General features: G+C 35.3%; 1 protein-coding gene across 1 annotated transcript; it reads left to right on the top strand.

The window, feature by feature from the left end:
• Window positions 1–18,553: 18,553 nt before the first annotated feature.
• Window positions 18,554–19,840, top strand: LOC116164543. The gene is made up of 2 exons (XM_031478738.1): window positions 18,554–19,594; window positions 19,641–19,840. The coding sequence occupies exons 1-2, from the start codon at window positions 18,644–18,646 to the stop codon at window positions 19,641–19,643; spliced, it is 954 nt and encodes a 317-aa protein (XP_031334598.1). The 5' UTR covers window positions 18,554–18,643; the 3' UTR covers window positions 19,644–19,840.
• The last annotated feature ends 794 nt before the right edge of the window (window positions 19,841–20,634 follow it).

Here is a 20,634-nt window from a genome sequence, read left to right as displayed (position 1 = left end):
TTGAGTAAAACAATTAGAAGCTAAAGTTTATTTTTGAACGATCCAAAGAAAGCTATTTCAGTGACAAAATGCAATTGGAAGGTAGACAAGGAAACTCAGATTTTGAGTTTTTCCATGTGAGAATGGAAATTAATTTAGAACACAATCTCATGGGTTAAAAAATTGTAGTTCACATGTCATATTTTATCAGGAACGACTTCATTCGGTACGGCAAAACAATTATTGAAAGGTAAAAGTGACCGCACGTGCAGATAACAGCATCAGGTGATTAATCTCTACCTACTTACGTTACCGCCCCTCCCATCAAAAATATAACTTATGATCAAATCATTCGATCGTGTTAACGCGAAGTGCAGTGCATCTTTTGCGAAATGGTCTCCAAAAATTATACAAATGGTTCGAAGGAGAGTGCCTAGTATCGAAAACAAGAAAGCTAAGGGTGAATTTTGACAAGCACAGATTAGGTACCGCTTAAAATGCAGTAAGTAATTTGGATTTTTACATTTAAACATTGGGCATACAATGCAAAATGATTTTGGAGTTGGACAATAGGTGAACTGTGACTAAATATTGTGTATGGAAATTTACCTCCACACATGTACAGGGTGCAAATCGAAAAGTGGAACATAGGCGTTTAACATGGGAAATTACTTTTTCTTTGCGCAAACGTTTCCTAATTATTTTACGCAAAAATACTTAAAAAAAAAGTTATAGAGATATAAATTCTGCGTCTAAATCATGTGAAACGATTATTCTACCTCTTCTTGTACGCGAAAAAATTAATTATAAAGATTCTTTTTCACTGTTTTTGGACTTTCCAGGCGCCATATGGCGCTGCGGGAGGTCCCCACATATTTAAATGTTAATTTTAACATAGCAATGAATATTGGACGCCGGCAACAGGCCAGAAAGAAAAAGAGGACGAAAAATGACGAATTTTGCATTTTTGACGTTTTTAAGCGGCATTTTGGCACTTAATATGCATACCAAAGTGTACTTAAACGGTGTCATCGGGTGTACTAGATGTTATTCTACCCGTAAAGTACCCAAAACGTTCAGCGGCGTGCCTTGGGGCCTCGAAATAACCGAAAAACGGCAATTTCGGCCGCCATCTTGGATTTGGGGGCTTAAATGCCAAAATCGGGTCTGGCAACAGGGCGCATCGTTGTCAGCGGGGTCGAATTAGTCTAGAACCGCCTGTTGGCAGTTAGAAATGCGCTTTTCAGAAATCGTCTCCCTAACATAGAGCAAAATATAAAAAAAAGTTTTTTTCCTATCAAATTCGGGCAAGTCATTTTTCGATTGAATTGTGTTTAAGATAAGGATGTCTATCACCGATCATAAAAGATACGACGATGATCAAATTAGGCAGAAGTTGCGCAATTATTATTCTGCTTTAAAGAAAAACCAAAAAATTACGATTTCTTCCAAAGATATTCCAGAAAAATCGAAATGTGCCGATTGTGTTTTGACTTTTTTCTGATGTTACTTGAACAGATACAAAAACACCCTCTCATTGTCACTTTTTGAGTCACCAGTAAGACATTTTCAACACAACGTTTCGTTTTGGAGAAATCATCAACCTCGTCATCAACTGTCTGAGTGGCTCAGTGGTAGAACGTTGGGGTACAGGTGAATTTTTCATCTGTGGCAGAGATGAGAATTAGATCAGTTTCCGAATTAGGTTTTCCTGCAGTTTTTCGAGCTGCTTCGTATCTTGTTTGTATTTGTAGCTCTGTTCCCGGACGCGTATTGGCATTCTGTACTATTATTCAGAGCAGGTCTGGTCTGATTCGCAGTACATTAATGTTTGGTATAAAGCTATTAGTCTGATTTATTTCTTTACAGATATACAAGAATTTAACAATTTATAAGTTTACTTTACTGCGGATTGAGCGTGAGTGTCTCCCACCATTACAAAGCAGTACCTATTTGAATTAAATGTCATGCCAGTGGCGCAATAATAAGTGGGTAATTTAACCAATTCGGTTTTCACCATTTAAATTTGAGTCCTGCAAATGGAGATCAGTTTTTCTTAATGCAATCTCCGAACTAGCTTGGGCACAAACAATTTTTAGCTTCCTAGCATGTGCTAGGTAGCTATTGCGATAGCCGTTTTTTGAACATTTCAAAATTTCATCAAATGTCGACGTTTTAGACCATTTTAAGCAACTTTTAAAGAATAAAATTTTTTCCGTCTGTATGTACGTACGTACGTACGTACGTTGCTTTTATTAGAGGGATCTACCATCCAATTTTCGTACGTACGTACGTACGTTTGTTGGCAATTTTCTGAGAAAACGGCTCGACAGATTTTGTTGAAATTTTGTATATATGTTTTAGGCATACCGAACAGAAAAATAACGGGCCGAATTTTTGAAAAAAAATTTTGGAGCGCCGTAACGGCATCGAACTTTTTTTTTTCAAATAGCAACCTAAAATTTTTATTCTATTATTTGGAAGACCTTATTTTCCTGTGTACAACCTACAAAAAATTGGGCCGGGTTATATTATCAAAAAACGGAGAAAAAAATTGTCAAAGTCAAAAAATTGTGTTGCATATGTGCAAAACGCAACGATCTTGTTTCTGAAGCAATTTAAACGAAATTTCTATGGTAAGCCCCTTTAATAAAAGCAATCAAAATTCATGCGCAAAAATCGTGTTGCGCATGCGCAGAAATGCAATTTTCTTATTTATGGAACAATTTTAACGAAATTTGGATGGTAGGCCCTCCTAATAAAAGAAAACAAAATGCATGCGCAAAAAATCGAGTTGCGCATGTGCAACATCCAACTTTCTTATTTATGGAGCAATTTTAACGAAAATTGGATGGTAGGTCCCTCTAATAAAAGCAAACAAAATGCATGCGCAAAAATCGTGTTGCGCATGCGCAGAAATGCAACTTTCTTATTTATGGAACAATTTTAACGAAATTTAGATGGTAGGTCCCTCTAATAAAAGCAAACAAAATGCATGCGTAAAAATTGACGTTTTAGATCATTCTAAGCAACTTTTAAAGAATAAATTTGTCCCGTCTGTAAGTGCGTACATATGTTGGCAATTTTTGGTTTCAGCAAGGAAGCTATTCTGTCAAGAATTTGACACCTGGTTTTCATTCAAACTATTAAGTTTAGTTGTCAAAAGTTTAATTTGGAAGGATGGGGAGGCGAGGATGGGGCCCCCACTTTAAACATCGGTTTTCAGTCTAAACTGCGTGGCTACACATTCTGATTCTGTGGATACAATATAGTCGTTACAATTACAGCCACATTGATTTCAAATTTGACCCAAGGGGGGTATCGAACTTATTGACGTCTCGACCAAATTTTCCATTAATGCACGTCATTAAAAATATTAAGTGTGCCTACTGTAATTTTACAGAGTTTCATTTCTTTTAACAATTAGTAGCTTTTAATATTTATACTTCTGTGACTTATAAATTACTAACTTTCATAAAAAAAATTAAATTGTAAATTAATTCAATGTTTAATGAACACGAGTTCACTTGAATTAAAAAAAATATATACGAGCTCAAGACTGGATGGCACAACGCACAACAAAGAAAAATACCAACAATAGACATAATATAGTGTACCTACGTATAAAAAGCTTTTAGACTGAGAAACGCGAATACGTGAGACGAAAGCGAATTAACAACTTTTCAATTTAATAGCCATCAGCAATGAAACAAATTCTATCTTTTGACTTATTTGTCAATATTCGCACGTATTTTATGCGTCACAATGGCTCATCCACAAATCATGAAGCTCGCCGTGTCTCAATCTAAAGAGATTCAATTTGGGCCGTCCATTCATAATAAGTTAATCGTCCACAACATATTATGCTCCCCCTGTTTACGCCGATAAAAGGTTACTATTAAGCGTAGTTTTTTCAGTACAGAACATCAAATCCCCCATATCTGCCGCTTTTTATAACGATAAATATTGTAGGTTTTCACTTAAAGTTGAGTGCTTTTATAATTTTGCCGCACGGTAGATTCCCCCTAAGATATATTTATTAAATACGCTACGAATGAGGTCACAATGTAATTAACAATCCAGTTTAATGTCATAGAATAATGAATAAAAATTAAGATTTATAGTATGTAACTCGGTATGTAAAGATGCTCAAAATAAGAACAAACTAGCAAACAGCGAAGAAAGTGGGCAACAATTAAAAATAAGTACCTATATTATTTGATATAGATCAGTAGGAAAGATTAAAATGATCTATCTCGGGAGTAATCTAACTCCAAATAGAGAGGGATAATAATAAATAAAATAAAAATAATTAGGGACTGCACATCTACACTATAGCAGAAAGCTTTAAGTGCAAATTTGATGTCTCTAGCTATTATAATTGGTTAGATCTCAGCCGGACAGCCAGCCAGCCATACCGAACATAATAGTTGCCTTCGAGTGCGCAGTCTATTTTTTGATGTAACTTTAATTTACTTTGTAATGGAAGCACTTTCCTTTAAAATTTCAGAAAAAAACCGCTCATAAATAAGAAAGTTGGGACTGCGCATGCGCAATCTTTTTTTTAAATCTACATAATAAATAATGACCCAAACGGTTACTTGTGCTTTCCAACAGAGCCAATTTTATTTTTCTCAGTGCATTTAACTGTTCCTCAATCAAATTTAGGATTTCTTTGATCCAAAATGATTGCTAAAGTAGAGCAAGTTTCATGTTTAAGTTTTGGCCAATCAATCAATAGGACAATAAACAGCAAAAGTGTAAAATTATGAGAAGCAAAATGGTTTTTTGCTATAACTGTCTTTGTAAGAGACACAAGAAAAAACAATCACAGCGTATCCCACGATTCGCCTGCGTCTTAAGTTTTCCAACGCATGTAACGGGTCAGGACCGTATTTAACTACCATTCCCTCATGTAACGCAACCAAAAATCGCTCCTAATCGGTAAAAAATAGAAATCAAAATCTTGCCAATCCACAAACACCTTTCGCACTCCAAACTCCAGCACTAGTATTGCGACTGACTCGCTGTTTAGCTCCTACGACACGCAGTGCCCTCATTCTTTCCGCTCCTTCCCGGATAAATGCCAGAAGAACGCCACTAAATACGATTAATGTAAATCTGAAAAAATGGAATCAAAGAAATTGCGTTAACGGGTCCCCGTTACAGTATGATTTAACTATTTTTTCATCGCTGAAATGACAAACATATCAACACTCTCGGGCGGGAAAGCAGGCACCCGAAGCTTCAGAATCGAGGTGACAAGGCGGGATCGATTGATACTCAAGAAAAAGCGAGGGAACGCTGTCAAGTAGTGCCCGTAGAACAAAATTCTTCTACCTCTCATGACCTCTGCATGCAATCATGAAGCGTTGCTGTTGGGTAGATCGTAATACAATGGTCACGTATATCACAATATTATTAGCATAATCTCTATGTAATTTTCTTTGTGTTTCAAAGGCATGTTCACAAATTGTGTCGTTCAGTGAGCTACAAGTTTTTTAATAGCATACGTGACATAAGTAGGTACAGTAATGGAGTTATTGGAATCCTAAATATGCAGGATCTGCCCCGACGAGGTCACTCGATTTATGTATGGGAAAGAATTTATTTGTATATGGTGCAATTGCTCTTTCTGTTATACTGGTGCTGAAATTGAACTTTTTATTTTGTAGTTGTTAAAAAAGCATGTACGTAATTATCGGACGCAAGGGTTGCTCTAATTAAATGGGCATAATTCTCGGTCAGAGCTATCGACATATAATAAATGGACTGCGCGTGCCAATGATGAGCGGGGTATTGCAGGTGAGAGAGAAGGGAAAACTAAGAGGGCAAGCTGTCTCTTACGGTTACGCATCTGATTGGTTCTTTCAATTTAATTTGAATGCGATTCCGATCGATAATAAAAAATTCGGAAGTCTTCTAAGAACATTCTAGAACAATTGCCGTTCACTATATAAGCAAATTGTAGCGTATTTGAGTGCAGTTCCAACTTCGATGCGCTTGTGATGTTATAAATTGTAAGTGATAAATTACTGTTATAAATGAATTGTTGGTTAATTGTAAATAAATAAAACCACGTAATTAAATTTACGCTACACTGGTGTCAAGTGTCAGGTCATTTTTAGATGAACAATTATAAGCAAATTGATTTGTGTTTCGAGTCAGTTCCAACTTCGATTTATTTGTGGCATGCTATACATTGTAAGTAATAAATATTCATTTTAAGACTGTTATAAATGACTGTTATTTATGTAATTAAATTTATGTTACATTACCAATCGACGTGTCCGAGCATATTAAAAAACCTTTTTAGATTTATCATTGAATAGATTTACTGAACTTAACCTAAGTTAGAGACCCACTGTATGTACCTACACCAACTTCTCTGGGAAAAAAGACAATACTTACTACAAAAAGTGATGGTTTTCTAGTTGCTCTTTCTTTGGGGATAATATAGTCGGGGTACTACAAAATGTATACAGGGTGACAATTTGAAAACTTACCACCCCTCATATCTTAGTAAATAAACGAAATATTTAAAAAAATCAAAATCCGTTTCGGTAATTCGGAGGGGGAATCACAATGACATAATTGGCGACGCACCCCCTCCAACCCCCTGCGCCCCAGCCACCCCAACTTTTAAATCTTAAATAGTGACCCCCCATGTGTGATACGTCGTTGGAAAGCTCTGAAAAAATGCTTTCCAACCATACCAAATAGCATTACATTTAGGTTAGTAATTATCGTGCAAATCAAAAAATAAACATGGAAAATCGTATTTAACTTGAACTTCCAAAGCCGACTCGACAGCAACTCATTTTTGATCGCCAGTTATAATCTATTCTCAAACTCTTGTCGAACCTTTTCAAATGTTGGTTTTGCAATATTTCGACATTCTTGAATTATTCTCTGCCTTAGTTCGTCTATGTTCGCCGGTTGCGTTTTAAATACGACAGATTTCAAATGTATCATATTAGTTTATTTTTTGATTTGCACGATAATTACTAACCTAAATGTAATGCTATTTGGTATGGTTGGAAAGCATTTTTTCAGAGCTTTCCAACGACGTATCACACATGGGGGGTCACTATTTAAGATTTAAAAGTTGGGGTGGCTGGGGCGCAGGGGGTTGGAGGGGGTGCGTCGCCAACTATGTCATTGTGATTCCCCCTCCAAATTACCGAAACGGATTTTGATTTTTTTAAATATCTCGTTTATTTACTAAGATATGGGGGGTGGTAAGTTTTCAAATTGTCACCCTGTATGTAACATGTTAATGTAAAATACACACTTATTTATGCGTGTTATTCTTTGTTTCAGGTTCGTACTTAAAACTACTTCGCTGTTAATTCGGGACTGTGACCACATCCATAGTAAGTAAAACGTATTTTATTGTGATTAACTATAAGAGCGCTTTTTCTATCTAAACGTACTCATTTTTTTTGCATCGGACAATTTTCACGCAAATTTCAAAATGGTTGTGCTTAATCACAACCTTTGGTTACTTATGTCTCGTACCGTTTAAAATTATAGGGGTTGTAACCACAGCGTCAAGGGATTATCAAATCACGTATCCTCGTATTTTACAAAAAAAATTATTGTTAATTGTGCATGTGCTTTATTCCATTTTCAATGCTCCACAAGTCCACACTGTATGCTAATAAATAAGCAAAGCGTTTTTGGATGTCTTATTGACTAAGAGCGATTTTTCGTTGTTCTAGGACACGAATATTGTTAATAATAAATTAGCGAAAACCGATTTGTACCCTCGCCCTGCGTATTTAACCTCTATCTTTTGTTCCATTTATTTCATACACTAGAACTAATATTGGATCAAGTGATGTCCTATGAATACTGAATGGTAAAGAAAAGTAGTTGCGTGTTTTAATTTCATTTCATAAGATTTGTTCAAAAGGACTCGTTATTCTTCCCAACAAAGCACAAATAATTAATTGCCGCGACTTAGATTATAACCAACAGGCAACATGTCTAAAATTGCGCAGATTGCATCGGTACACTTGAGCAATCATAGCGGAAATATGTCACAGCTGCCAGTTCAAATCGCAATTTACGTCATTGAAAAGTATTTTAACTATACGTAGTATATACCCCGAGTTTGTATTGAAAGAAACTAAATCGAATTGCGAACTTTTTACTAAATTATATGGTTATCGAGTGTCAACGATAAAATTTCAATTTATTTATTTAATGAAATGATGCAATTATTTTAAATTTAAATATATTTTTGACCTTTAAAAGAAAAAGATTGTGTTCCATCACAAAATCAGTAGTGAACTTCTGATCAGACCATCTTCAAAAAGTACTTAAAATTTTTTACTTAAAATTACAAACACCCTATGTAGAACGATCATTACACCATGTATACATCTTTCGCAACTCCCTATACATTTATTTTCGAATTTACTACCATGACACTATTTCATGAATTAGTCACTAAATGCTAATTACAGAAAACTGTAATTCCGATTCTTGAAACGCCATCAGATCCTCACTAGGTGGCGCTAATCACCTCACACAAGTTCAAATTTACCGCAACAAAATGGAAAAATTAATACCCTGTATATTTAAAATGAGTAACTGGCAAAATGACCGACATTCGGAAATTCAAATCTCCCGCAGAAATTCAAAGTTACCGCCACAAAATGGTGCAGCCAATCACAGCGCAGCAAGTGTGACGTCACAAAAATAGGGGTAGGGATGGCGCACTCTTACTACTGAGGGCCCAACAACCTAGGAAATGTCCCATCATCTCGTCTATTATGGTTATTTAGAAAAAAATAAAGAATAAGCGCAATTTTGAGGCCCCAGTTCTCAATCGAAGCATTTTGAACTTTCGATTTATTAGGAAAACGCCCACTCTGTTACATTATTCTTTTTACTTTGTGTATAGTTCAAAAACATGACAATTATAGTTTTGAAACTTGACAAATTCCGTTAACCTTGTTTAGCATTGACAACGAAATGGAATATTCCAAAATTTAAAAAAAAAACGCGAACAAAATATTTTCTTTAATAATACTATCTAATAAAACAGTATTTTGTTTATTGTTTTTATTTTATAGTGGGCGGAGTGTTAGTTAATTAGCTACTCTTTCCACTCAACCGACTATACAATCACATACAGCTATGCCTTACCTGGGATTCGAATCCAGGACCCTTGTAGCCAAAGCTACTAACGTGAACTCATCATTTGGGGAATAGGAGATTAGTGGTGGAAGACGAAGAATACAGATGGAGTAACAAAAAAAGGACAAGTGAGAACAGAGGGGAGGAGAACGAAAGGGGAAAAGGAGGGGTTTGAAGGCAGAAATTAACAGTAAAAGATAAGACTCATTGTGGGAAACAGAAACGAACAACAGAAGAACGGAATAAAAATTGAGATGCAACCTAGGATGCAACATAACATAAAGATAATGCTTTGGAACGTGGTGGGGGGTAGCAGTCAGAGACAATTCACTCGGGTGGAATCATGTATAGAAGAAACGAACTGGCAGAAAAAAGAATCCGATACCGAGTGAATACACGTGGAAGAACGAGTTCGCGAAGAGGGATAATTTATAAAGGGAAGAGCATGCTAGCAGGGGTAAAAAACGGGAAGGGGATTAAAAAAATAAAATTAAATTAAATTAAAATATGGTTGATGAAAGGGTAAGCGAGAGGGGGTAGATTTAAATGCCAGAACGGCGATTAAAGGAAAATTGGTGGACATGAGGGAAAATTGTTATTGGGATTAACAGAAAAGAAAAGATGGAGAATTTTAAACGGAAAGATGGAGGTACTTACGTATGTACGGGCAATACACATACATGGGATGAAGAGGGGGGGTCAATAATTGATTACATACTAGAAAAACTACTGGAAGAAATAAAGGAATAATAAAAGAACAAGGATAGAATCAGATTACCAACCGATGTAAATAAAATAAAAATGAAATAATTGACAGGGTAGGACAGGCTTCCGTAGAATACAGCGAATCTATAATGATTGCAATAAACTTGCCAATAAATATTATCTTTGAACCCTGGTTGTAACGGCCTTTTGAGCCCAGAAGGGCGCTTTTGTGGTTTATCTGTAACAGATAACAACACAAAAAACAAGAGGGATAGCGAATAGGGCGGCACCTAAATAGTGCGGTAGCAATGTCTAACGTCTGACACCAGGACAAATTGAATACTAAAACCGTAATTAATAATCAATGATTCAAATTACGTTAACTGAACTACAACTAATTTCTATACAACAGCAATGATCTAATTAATTCAAAATGTAAGTAAGATAATGTGAACAAATGTTCTAAGGGAATAAAATACTTGACAGAGATAGAACATAATTGACGTCACAATCGAGGGTAATTTAATCAATGATCTCAAAAATATTACAAATAGGTCACTTTAATATATAGATCTGCTATGTTAATGTTAGTGTAGTCATAGTAAGTATTAATAACACAACGGTCGACGAAATAAAATAATTACTTTTTAAACTACATGTCGTATCGTCAAGAAGGACGCTTTCTGCCAATCTGTAACAGACAACAACACAAACAAATAAAAGGGGTAGTGAATAGCGCACATAAAATATTGCGGAAGCAATGCTAACGTCTGACACGGATGCGATCGTGTATAAAAACTGTAATTAATAGTCAATAAGAATCAATAATTTGAATGACTTTACACTACCAAAAGTAAACTTTGATCGACCACGGATTATCCTTACAATCGTCGGGTTCTAATACTTGCGATTACAATTGAGGAACAATTATCGAAGTGCAGGTCAACAAACTTCGTGTGTAAGTAGGTCACATGGAATAGTTGGATAGAATTAAAGTAGGTTTTCCCAGCCGGTAATGTAGAAACTTATCTATGGCGTGCTTGACTTGATAAGATAGCGATGGACCTCCCCAAATGAATTTTTCGTGCCCCATATTGAGAAAATTGGCGGTTTCCACTCAGGAATATCGATGTAGAAAGCGCAATCCGGCACGTAATCATGAAGAAAAGAGTAAACCAGAAGTAAAAAGCTTAAAAATGATTATTCAAAGTCTAAAGGTAAATGTGTAATTTTTGTTATCATACCGAAAACGACCTTAGAACTTGTAAAATATATCCGCAAATGCGTCAGCGAAGTGTCGAAAGCAAAATAACAAGAGAAAAACTTCACTAAACTCATACAGCACCAAAAAACCGCAAAAGGCTGACAAAAATTATCGAGTAACTGTAATGGAGTGTATGTTCTTCTACAAATAATCACCGAATCTCGTCTTTGAACAAAGAAGTGCGGACGTCGAAAGAAATTAAAGAAAACTCTGCACGACCTCTGTCGGCGAAACAAAGAACCTCGTAAAAGGAACCGATACTAAGATAATAACTTACTTACTTCTAAAACTAGTGGATTACAAACGAAACACCTAGGTGGAATAAGAATATCAAGTAAAACGTCGAATTTAAATATAAACGAGAGTAAGAATACTAAATTTCAATTTTCAACGAAAAGAACGTAACATGATGTACATTTAGTGTAATAAGTGGCGTCAATAAAGTATCTATCTATCTAATAAAAAAGCCCTAATGAAAGTTCACTTGCGTATTATAAAATTTGGTTTATGCTTTGGGTCTAATTAGATACAAAGCTTGGAATGGGGCAAACATAGAAACGAATCATAACTCATAGACCGCGACACTCGTTATCTTGCAAGTCATTTATTTCGCATTAACTTCCTCTCAGACCTCGGCATCAACATGCACATTAAGATGAATATTGCTCAAAAAACGTAGGCGATTTCTTGTGGCTCCTGTTTGTGACGACAACAATAAATTTTCGATGTGCTGTTGGAAGCAGATGAGTTCATTTTTCGAAGTTGTAACTCGAAATTACTTCCAAGCAAAAAACTGGAATTGAATTTGATCTCACATAGTAAAACGTTGGCAGAACAACGCGCGCTTACCTACTACAAACAAAATTGCATTAAAATTTAAGGAAGTAAGCACAGTAAAACCTGGCACGTAAGACGAAGCTTGTCTCATTTATAATATTTATAATAAGTTTGCGAGCTTTAGACGTACCCCGAAATTTAAAATGTAATGTAGCTTTCCCTTCGAGCATGCTAACAATGGGATTACGGACATTGTTTATCTTAATTGGGTTGTGTTTGTATTGTTCTACTCCTTCCTATTACTGTTTTATAATTATGCAGTGCGGTAATTGATGAATTATTTCTTCCTTCAGCTCGCTTTCAGCACCTTGGAAGGTAGGTAAATTAAATGTTTACTTAGAAATTTATCGTTTTGATATTTTGTGGCGTGCCTTGTTCTTTTAGTTGAGAAGAAAGATGAAAATCAAAATGGATTGGTTGGTATTTGCAATATCTTAATTTAAGGGATGTAATTACACATTCATCATCTTATAAGATCAACAGAACAAGACTAAAGTGTAAGTTTAGTTTCAATTTATATAGAAACAAAAGATACTGGCTATAAAATAAATACTCGATACTTTATTGGTTTAATAAAAAAAATACAATCTGCCGCCTCCTTCCAAATCCAGATAAAAGAGCAGGTCTCGATTATTGTGAAGATTCTCCGATATCAAAGTATGTGGCAGGAACCAGAAACTGCCGAATGATTGGCAATCGGTTAATTATGATCCCATTATGGCGGTGCGCTGATCTCGTGCATAAAATGAAAGAAATAATTACAGCTTAACTTTGCATAAGGAAGACAAATTAACATTTTTTTCTTTGTCATTTATATTTTTTTCTTTCACGTACTAAATGCGTGGAGCTCGAACCCTCTTCTTTACGTTACATTCAATTACCGTTTAAATTTAGCAAATTGTCAATTAAAATTTTTGTCTTTGTCCGCCAATTTTTTTGGAAGTCGGAAACGAAGGGATAAAGCGGAATGTTGCTAATGTAACATAAAACTTAACTTAATCTGTACGATGTTCTCATTATGCAAAACCACTCCGGGGCTTCGTCTTACACATTTATAAATTCTCGAGATAAAGTTTGCTAATAAAACCGAGAAATTAAACAGAAATTTACATTTGCCCTGTTATCCTTTCATCGTTCTTCAATGGACGTCCTAGATATTACCCCAGGCAATTAGCTTCTACGTAGGGTTTGTGTTGCAAATCCGAGGAAAGTTTAATTTATTTTTCACAAATTTACATTGTAAGATAAATCAATTAAATTTGAAATGCTTAGCTGTAATATTCTTTTTGCATGATTCGGCGTTTTTAACAATGAGTGATTAGTCCAGGCTATATAATATTTTTTGACAAAGAAAATTAGTTTCCGGGCGAAACCGGGTTTTTCAGGCAGGTGAAATAAATAGAAATTGGAAAAAAAATAATTAAAACGGCTGAATTTTTCCGCGGGTGAAATCACGGGGGTTGAAAGGGGTGGAAAGTGGTGTTTTGCAAATTGTGGCAAAACTATTAATTTTAGACGAAAATGTTAAATGCAAGTTATAGAGATTAAAAAAATGAGCAACTTTTGTATCTGCACTATTTTCACATAACCTTCAATTTTCCTAGAAAAATCGGAAAAACTGTTTTTTTCATTTTTTATTCTTATTTTTGCGAAAAAATGTCGTGGGGTAGCAAAATTAGACTTATATTTTAATAAACAAGAATAAAAAAATATTATTCCTATAGCAAAAATTCGGGAAAATCGCCAAAAACTGGAAAAACAGTTTTAAGATATACCTACACGGTTTTTGACATGATAAATCAACATGTTAGATGTTAATAAAGATTTTTTCGTAATCTGTCTTCTTGCTTCTTTAATGTTTGCTTAAATATTCACTTTTGTTATCTTATGCTCAACTGTTTTAGTTAAAACATCTTTATTATTTATTTTTTCTGCATTTTTACCGCAATAAAAGCAATTCGAAATAAAATCGAATTATCTTGCTTCCTGATTCCTGAACAATTTCTTTTTGTTCACTGACTCTTCTTCCTGCCTGTTTTATAGCTGATGCAATTGAGTTGGGCCTGTTGAAAACTTACAAAATCTGAAATAAGAACGTTAGTTTTACCGGCCGTTGGCCAAAGCAAATGATTTGAGGTGTAAAACCTGGAATAAACTTTATGAGGATTTTATACATAATTCCTGTAAAACGATCAACAGGGCCAGCTTAATCCCATCAGCTGTAAAACAGGCAGGAAGAAGAGTTATTGAACAAAAACAAATTGTTCAGGAAGCAAAAGAATTCGATTTTACTTCGAATTGCTTTTATTGCGGTAAAAATGCAGAAAAAAGAAATAATAAAGATGTTTAATTAAGGCATTTGGGCACTGGGTAATAAAAGAACATATTTTAGCAACATTAAAGAGGGGAGAGAAGACAGAATTCAAAAACTTTTTATTAGCGCGGATCCAATATGTTAATTTATTTGCAAAAAAATAGATTTTTCATCCCCTCGAAAAAGAGGTGTTTTTTTTTCAGAAATCGTGAGATTTTCGAAACGGTTCAACTTTACAGGCCCAAAAAATTATCTTCTTTTTTTATCATAAAACAAGCTATGTTTCCTCCAAATTTCAAACCCCTACGACATTTTTTCGCAAAAATAAGAATAAAAAACAAAAAAACAGTTTCCGGTTTTTTTTAAGGAAAATTGGAGGTTATGTGAAAATAGTGTAGATACAAAAGTTGCTCATTTTTTTAATCTCTATAACTTTTGCATTTAACATTTTCGTCTAAAATTAATAGTTTTGACACAATTTGCAGAACACCACATTCCACCCCTTTCAACCCCCGTGATTTCACCCGCGGAAAATTCAGCTGTTTTAATTATTTTTTCCCAATTTCTATTCATTTCACCTGCCCGAAAAACCCGGTTTCGCCTCGGGTTTCGCCCGGTAACTAATTTTTTTTGAAAATAAATTATTTTAGAGCTATTTAGCCTGGACTAGATAGAGAAAGACGTATTTGAAAGAATTGTGTTGTTACAGTTACAACTTACAACAAATGAAAAAAAGTGTCATATATAAAAACTCACACATAAAAAATCTTATAAATTTGTCTCTAATTTGAACAATAAAAAGTTGAGGAACTAGAAGCGGTTTGATCCTTTTTTTTTGAGGTCTCACCGAGGCATTAGAGAACCTGAAAAAGCCAGAAACCGATCAGTAACGCACTAATATACAGGGCCGATCTCCAACATGGGGATCTCCTTTTCCTTCCTTCCTTTTTATTTCGAAAACGACAAAAATACACGTTTTAAACTAAAAAATTATTAAATCACTGTTTTATGAGCAATCAAAATATGTTATCCAAATGTTCAAGGCACTCTAGACTTGGAAGTCACAGTAGATAACTTTTTTATTTCTTATGGCAGTCATATTGGATTGTAGCATTTTTTAATAAAGCTCGTTTTTCTGATTACAATCATGTATATTGAAACATCAACTTTAAGTTTCCGTTAAAATATAAAATGTAAGAGCTCAAAGTGACAGAGGGATTATCATATCCAGAAGCTAAAAAGAAAGTAATCACACGTACCCCTGTAACTGGAAAAACATACGCTCAAACGATACAGGTTAAAGAACCGTCTGTTGAAGATGTAATTAAAAAAATGGTACCGGATTTAGTCGTTACGATATCAAAGAATGTATGTGATATTGTAATGCCGACTATTAGGTCTGTTATAGCAGACACAAAAGCTATGCCACCTCCTTCTCAGGATATAGAAGAGGGGGCCAATGCGAAGGAGAACAGAAAAAGAGCATCCAGTTCTCCATGCGACGAGGACCTGAAGGCTAAACCAAAAAGGAAAGGTTGGCCCAAAGGAAAGCCTAGAAAAACCAAAGATAACTGCTCTACTTCTAGTGGAATATCACAGACCGAGATGGAAGAATCTCGGCCTGCTGGTGATCTTGTAGAAAAAATTGATTAGTCTGTGATATTTCAAATCTGTGATACTAAATTGGAAAAGTAATTTTAAGTGTACATATATACTCGTGTTAACAAATTTTCATCCGTGTGTTGTTTGTTTTATCGAAATAGTTTGTCCTGCGTCTTTTCACATTTTTATCAATTTACTTGAGTGTTATTTATACTAATTTTACATGTAAAATGGCACTACCAGAAAGTATTCTACAATGGAATTGTAATGGTTTAAGGACTCGATACTGTGAACTAAAGAAAATCATAAATGAACGTAAACCATATTGCATCTGTCTCCAGGAAACGCATTTAAAGGAAAATGAACGTTTTGTCTTAAGGGGTTATAATAACTATCACAAAAACTTTACTGGAAATAATAGAGCAAGTGGTGGGGTAACTATATTCATAAAGAGCAACATTCCACATAAAATAGTTAACCTTAATTCAAACCTCCAAGTTATAGCGTCTGAGGTGTTATACCCATTTAAACTCACCATATGCAATTTGTACTTACCACCGCATCGTTGGAGAGTAGAGGACATAGAGGAGCTTCTCCCGCAACTTCCAACACCCTTCCTCATTGTGGGAGACTTTAATTCTCACTCAATAGCATGGGGTTCCGCATTTACGGATGCGAAAGGTCGCTTAATTGAAACCCTTCTGGATGGCAACGAACTAGTTTTACTTAACACAGGAGAACCTACACATTTCAACGCTAAAGGTAACAACTTCTCAGCTATTGACCTTGCCATCGGATCAGCCCCAGTGGCACTTAAACTGACTTGGGAAGTACATGATGACCTGTGCAGTAGTGATCACTTCCCTATCTTCTTATCGACCCCATCTCATAAACAAAATTATACACTGCCTAAGAAATGGAATATTTCCAAGGCTAACTGGGATTTATTTGAGGAAATCTTAACAGATGCTCCGAGTATCCATGAAAATATGCCGATAGAAGATAAAATTACTGCTTTTACAGATCAAATACTCACTGCGGCCAGGAAAGCGATTCCACAATCAAAAGGTGTAGTTACAAATAGAAACGTACCTTGGTGGTCTAGAGAGGTTAAGGATGCTATAGATACGAAAAGAAAGTGTTTTAAAAAATTTCGGAACCAGCCCACTTTAGAAAATCTGATAGACTTTAAAAAGGCAAGGGCTCAAGCACGTAGAGTAGTTCTGACCGCACAAAGGGCTTCCTGGCACAACTATGTTGCTACCATAGACAACACTACGCACCCCAGCGAAGTTTGGAAAAGGGTAAAGAAAATTATGGGTAAACCTGTGGAAGAAATTTCACCAATCCTAATAGTTGAAGGTAATCGTTTGGATAGCCCTAAAGATATAGCTGAAGGTCTAGCACGTCAATTTGAGGCTAACAGTAGCTCTGAAAATTATAACAAAAATTTTCGGGAAACTAAGAAGCGAAATGAAACTTACATTAATTTCCACACGGACATAAACTTTACTTATAACTTACCTTTCTCCGGAAATGAGCTACAAAGCGCGATTTGTGATACGAAAGACACGGCACCAGGACCAGATAATGTAGTTAATGCAATGTTACGTAAACTTCCCGAATCCAAACGTAAAGAACTACTAGGTATTTACAATGAACTGTTCAAAAATGGTACATATCCTGAACAATGGAAGCAATCCATCATTGTCCCAATATCTAAGCCTGGAAAAGATGTCACTAGCCCGAACAATTACAGACCGATCGCTTTAACAAGCTGTATAGGAAAAGTGTATGAAAAAATTATAAATGAAAGACTTATGTGGATATTGGAAAAGAGGAATTGCTTAACACCGAGTCAGGCGGGTTTCAGAAAACAACAGTCAACAATCGACCATCTCATCCACTTAGAAGCTCATATATTGAATGCATTTCTGAGACATAATCATATCGTGGCCATAACATTCGATATAGAAAAAGCATACGAAATGATGTGGACATACAACATAGTAAAGGCTTTGGACAAATGGGGTCTGAAAGGAAACTTACCTTGCACACTACGCACTTTTTTGACTGGTCGGACTTTTACAGTTAGGTTAGGAAGCGAGCAATCTGAAGTACACAGCTTAGAGAACGGAATACCTCAGGGGTCAATTCTCAGTTGCACGTTATTTCTAATAGGAATAAACGAATTAATTTCAACCATTAATACCGAAGTTAATTCTATGCTTTACGTGGATGACTTGATAATTTTCTATGAACATTCAGATATGGCAGTCATCCAAGATAAACTACAAAACGCTTTAAATCAAATAACTGAACAAGCAGACTCGATGGGTATGAAATTTAACACTGAGAAAACCAAGGCAATTCATTTCTGTCGACGGAGACTTGAACACGAAAACCCGAAATTATACATGAATCATATAAGAATCCCCATAGCAGAAAGCATAAAAATATTAGGGATGACTTTTGACAACCGGTTATATTTTAAGGATCACACCCTTCAGTTAGCAGCTAAATGTAAAAAACGAATAAATTTAATAAGATGTTTATGTAACATTAACTGGGGTTGTGGTAGAGATACATTACTACATCTATATAAATCTTTCGTAATGCCAGTACTAGATTATGGCAGTATCGTATATTCTTCTGCGCGAAAAAGTACGTTAAAGATGCTGGACACAGTGCATACTAGTGGACTTAGGCTATCAATTGGCGCTTTCCGTACTAGTCCACTACAGTCTATATATGCAAGTTCGGGTGTACCGCCTCTGTACATACGTAGAGAGATGTTGTTATGCAACTATCTTGTTAAGATGTTATCAATTAGAAACCATCGAAATGCCATTCTTTTAAACGATAATGACACTATACTAGAGTACCAGCGAAGGCCTACTGTAAGTAGACCTGCAATAATCAGGGCATTAGAACTATTAGGTACACTTGGTGAAGAAAGGCCCAATTTAATGCAATATGCGATTACACCTTACGCTCCCTGGATTTTGTGCGATAATATCGATACGGTACTGGACATATCGGCGTTCAGCAAAAACGAAACATCAAATATTGTATACAGAATGCATTTTAGGGAAACTATAGGAAAATATCCGGATGCTACAATTATATACACGGATGGTTCTAAAACAGAAAGGGGAACGGCTAGTGCTATGTTTGTCAACCAGAAAAGTTATGCTTGGAGACATTCAGACATCACCAGCGTCTATGTCTTAGAACTGTACGCAATATGGCACTCACTGATATTTTGTGAATATGAAAATACCAAGCAGGTAGTCATATGCTCTGACTCATTAAGTGCCATGCATGCATTAGTCAATAAAGCAAATTCTGTAGACCCTTTGATATGCATTATAAAAGATCGTATACAATACCTACTAAATATTAATATTAGGGTGACATTAATCTGGATCCCAGGTCATGCTGGGATTGCCGGTAACGTAGCTGTAGATACGGCAGCAAAAGAATCGACGAACTCCACAGTCTATGATGGAATCTCTATTCATCCAAGTGATTTCAAAAAACACCTGAAAAAAAGAATGTATGAGAAATGGAACTCTGCTTGGCAAGATGCAAATACTTACCTGTATAAATTTCAAAACAGCACACAAGCAATCAAAATAAATTACCATTTATCGAAAAGGGAAGAAATTGTTTTCACGAGGTTACGTATTGGTCATACTCGTATGACACATCAACATCTGCTGGGAAAAACTACACGAGAGGTATGCGATGTATGTCGAGATAGAGTCACTGTGGACCATATCTTAGTAGAGTGTCCAAAATACGCAGATCGGAGGAATGTGGCAGGTATGAGTGGAAACATTGCTGAAGTCTTGGATGGGGGTGAGGAGAGTCTGAGGAGGGTGATGGATTTCCTAAAAAGTATCAATTTGTTTAGAATGCTTTAAATAAGAAGTAACGATTGAAGCGAATAAATTGGGCGTAAGACCTTTGTTGTCGTTGCCTTAAAAAAACTAAAAAAAAAAAAAAAAAAAATGTAAGAATAAGGATTATCATTATATGGAAAGACCTTTTTTGCGAAAAGTGATTTGGAAAGAACATATTGTAGAAGGAAAAAAGTGGCCATAATAATGTGTCATTTATTTCGAAATATCTTTTTAAATAACTTCAGTAAAAAATAAAAACGATTTTGCAAAATTTCGTTTTTTTCCAGATATCTCCGAAATTAGTCGGAAATTTTTCAGTTTCAAAACTGCATTTTGTTAAGCATCAAAATATGCAACTTTTCCAAATTTAAACTACCTACTTATCTCTTACAGTTCCCGAGATCCCCATGGTGGCCCTCGAATTTGAATCAGCCTGTATATCCAAGATTCATTACCACTTACGATGTCATAACATATACAGTGTCTCCCAGATCGCGTGGGATTGCATGGGTAACTTTGTTATTATTAAAGATAGAGAATTGGTTAAATGGGCAATGTTTTGCAGTTTTGGATGCTTATTTAAAATTGTCCTTATGGTAATTCAAAATGTCGCATAGGTTCGACGTAAATTCAAAAAAACTAAAATTGGTCATTTCCTTGAATGTCTTATATCATCGAAAGTATAAGAGATATAAAAAAAAGTTTTATATAAAAGTGACTGTCTTTGATACGCTTAATTTAGAGTTGACGTCAAAAAAAATTCAAGATGGTCACTTTTGAGGAACCTTTACCAACTTCCTAAAGTTAAATGGGCGCCATATTGGATTTTTAGATTAATTGATAGATTTTTAAATTCTCTTTTCAACGAGCCATCA

The sequence above is a fragment of the Photinus pyralis genome, unplaced genomic scaffold (genome assembly GCF_008802855.1).
Source record: "Photinus pyralis isolate 1611_PpyrPB1 unplaced genomic scaffold, Ppyr1.3 Ppyr1.4_LG2, whole genome shotgun sequence".
Lineage (NCBI taxonomy): Eukaryota > Metazoa > Arthropoda > Insecta > Coleoptera > Lampyridae > Photinus > Photinus pyralis.
This window is presented reverse-complemented; position numbering and strand designations above follow the sequence as displayed.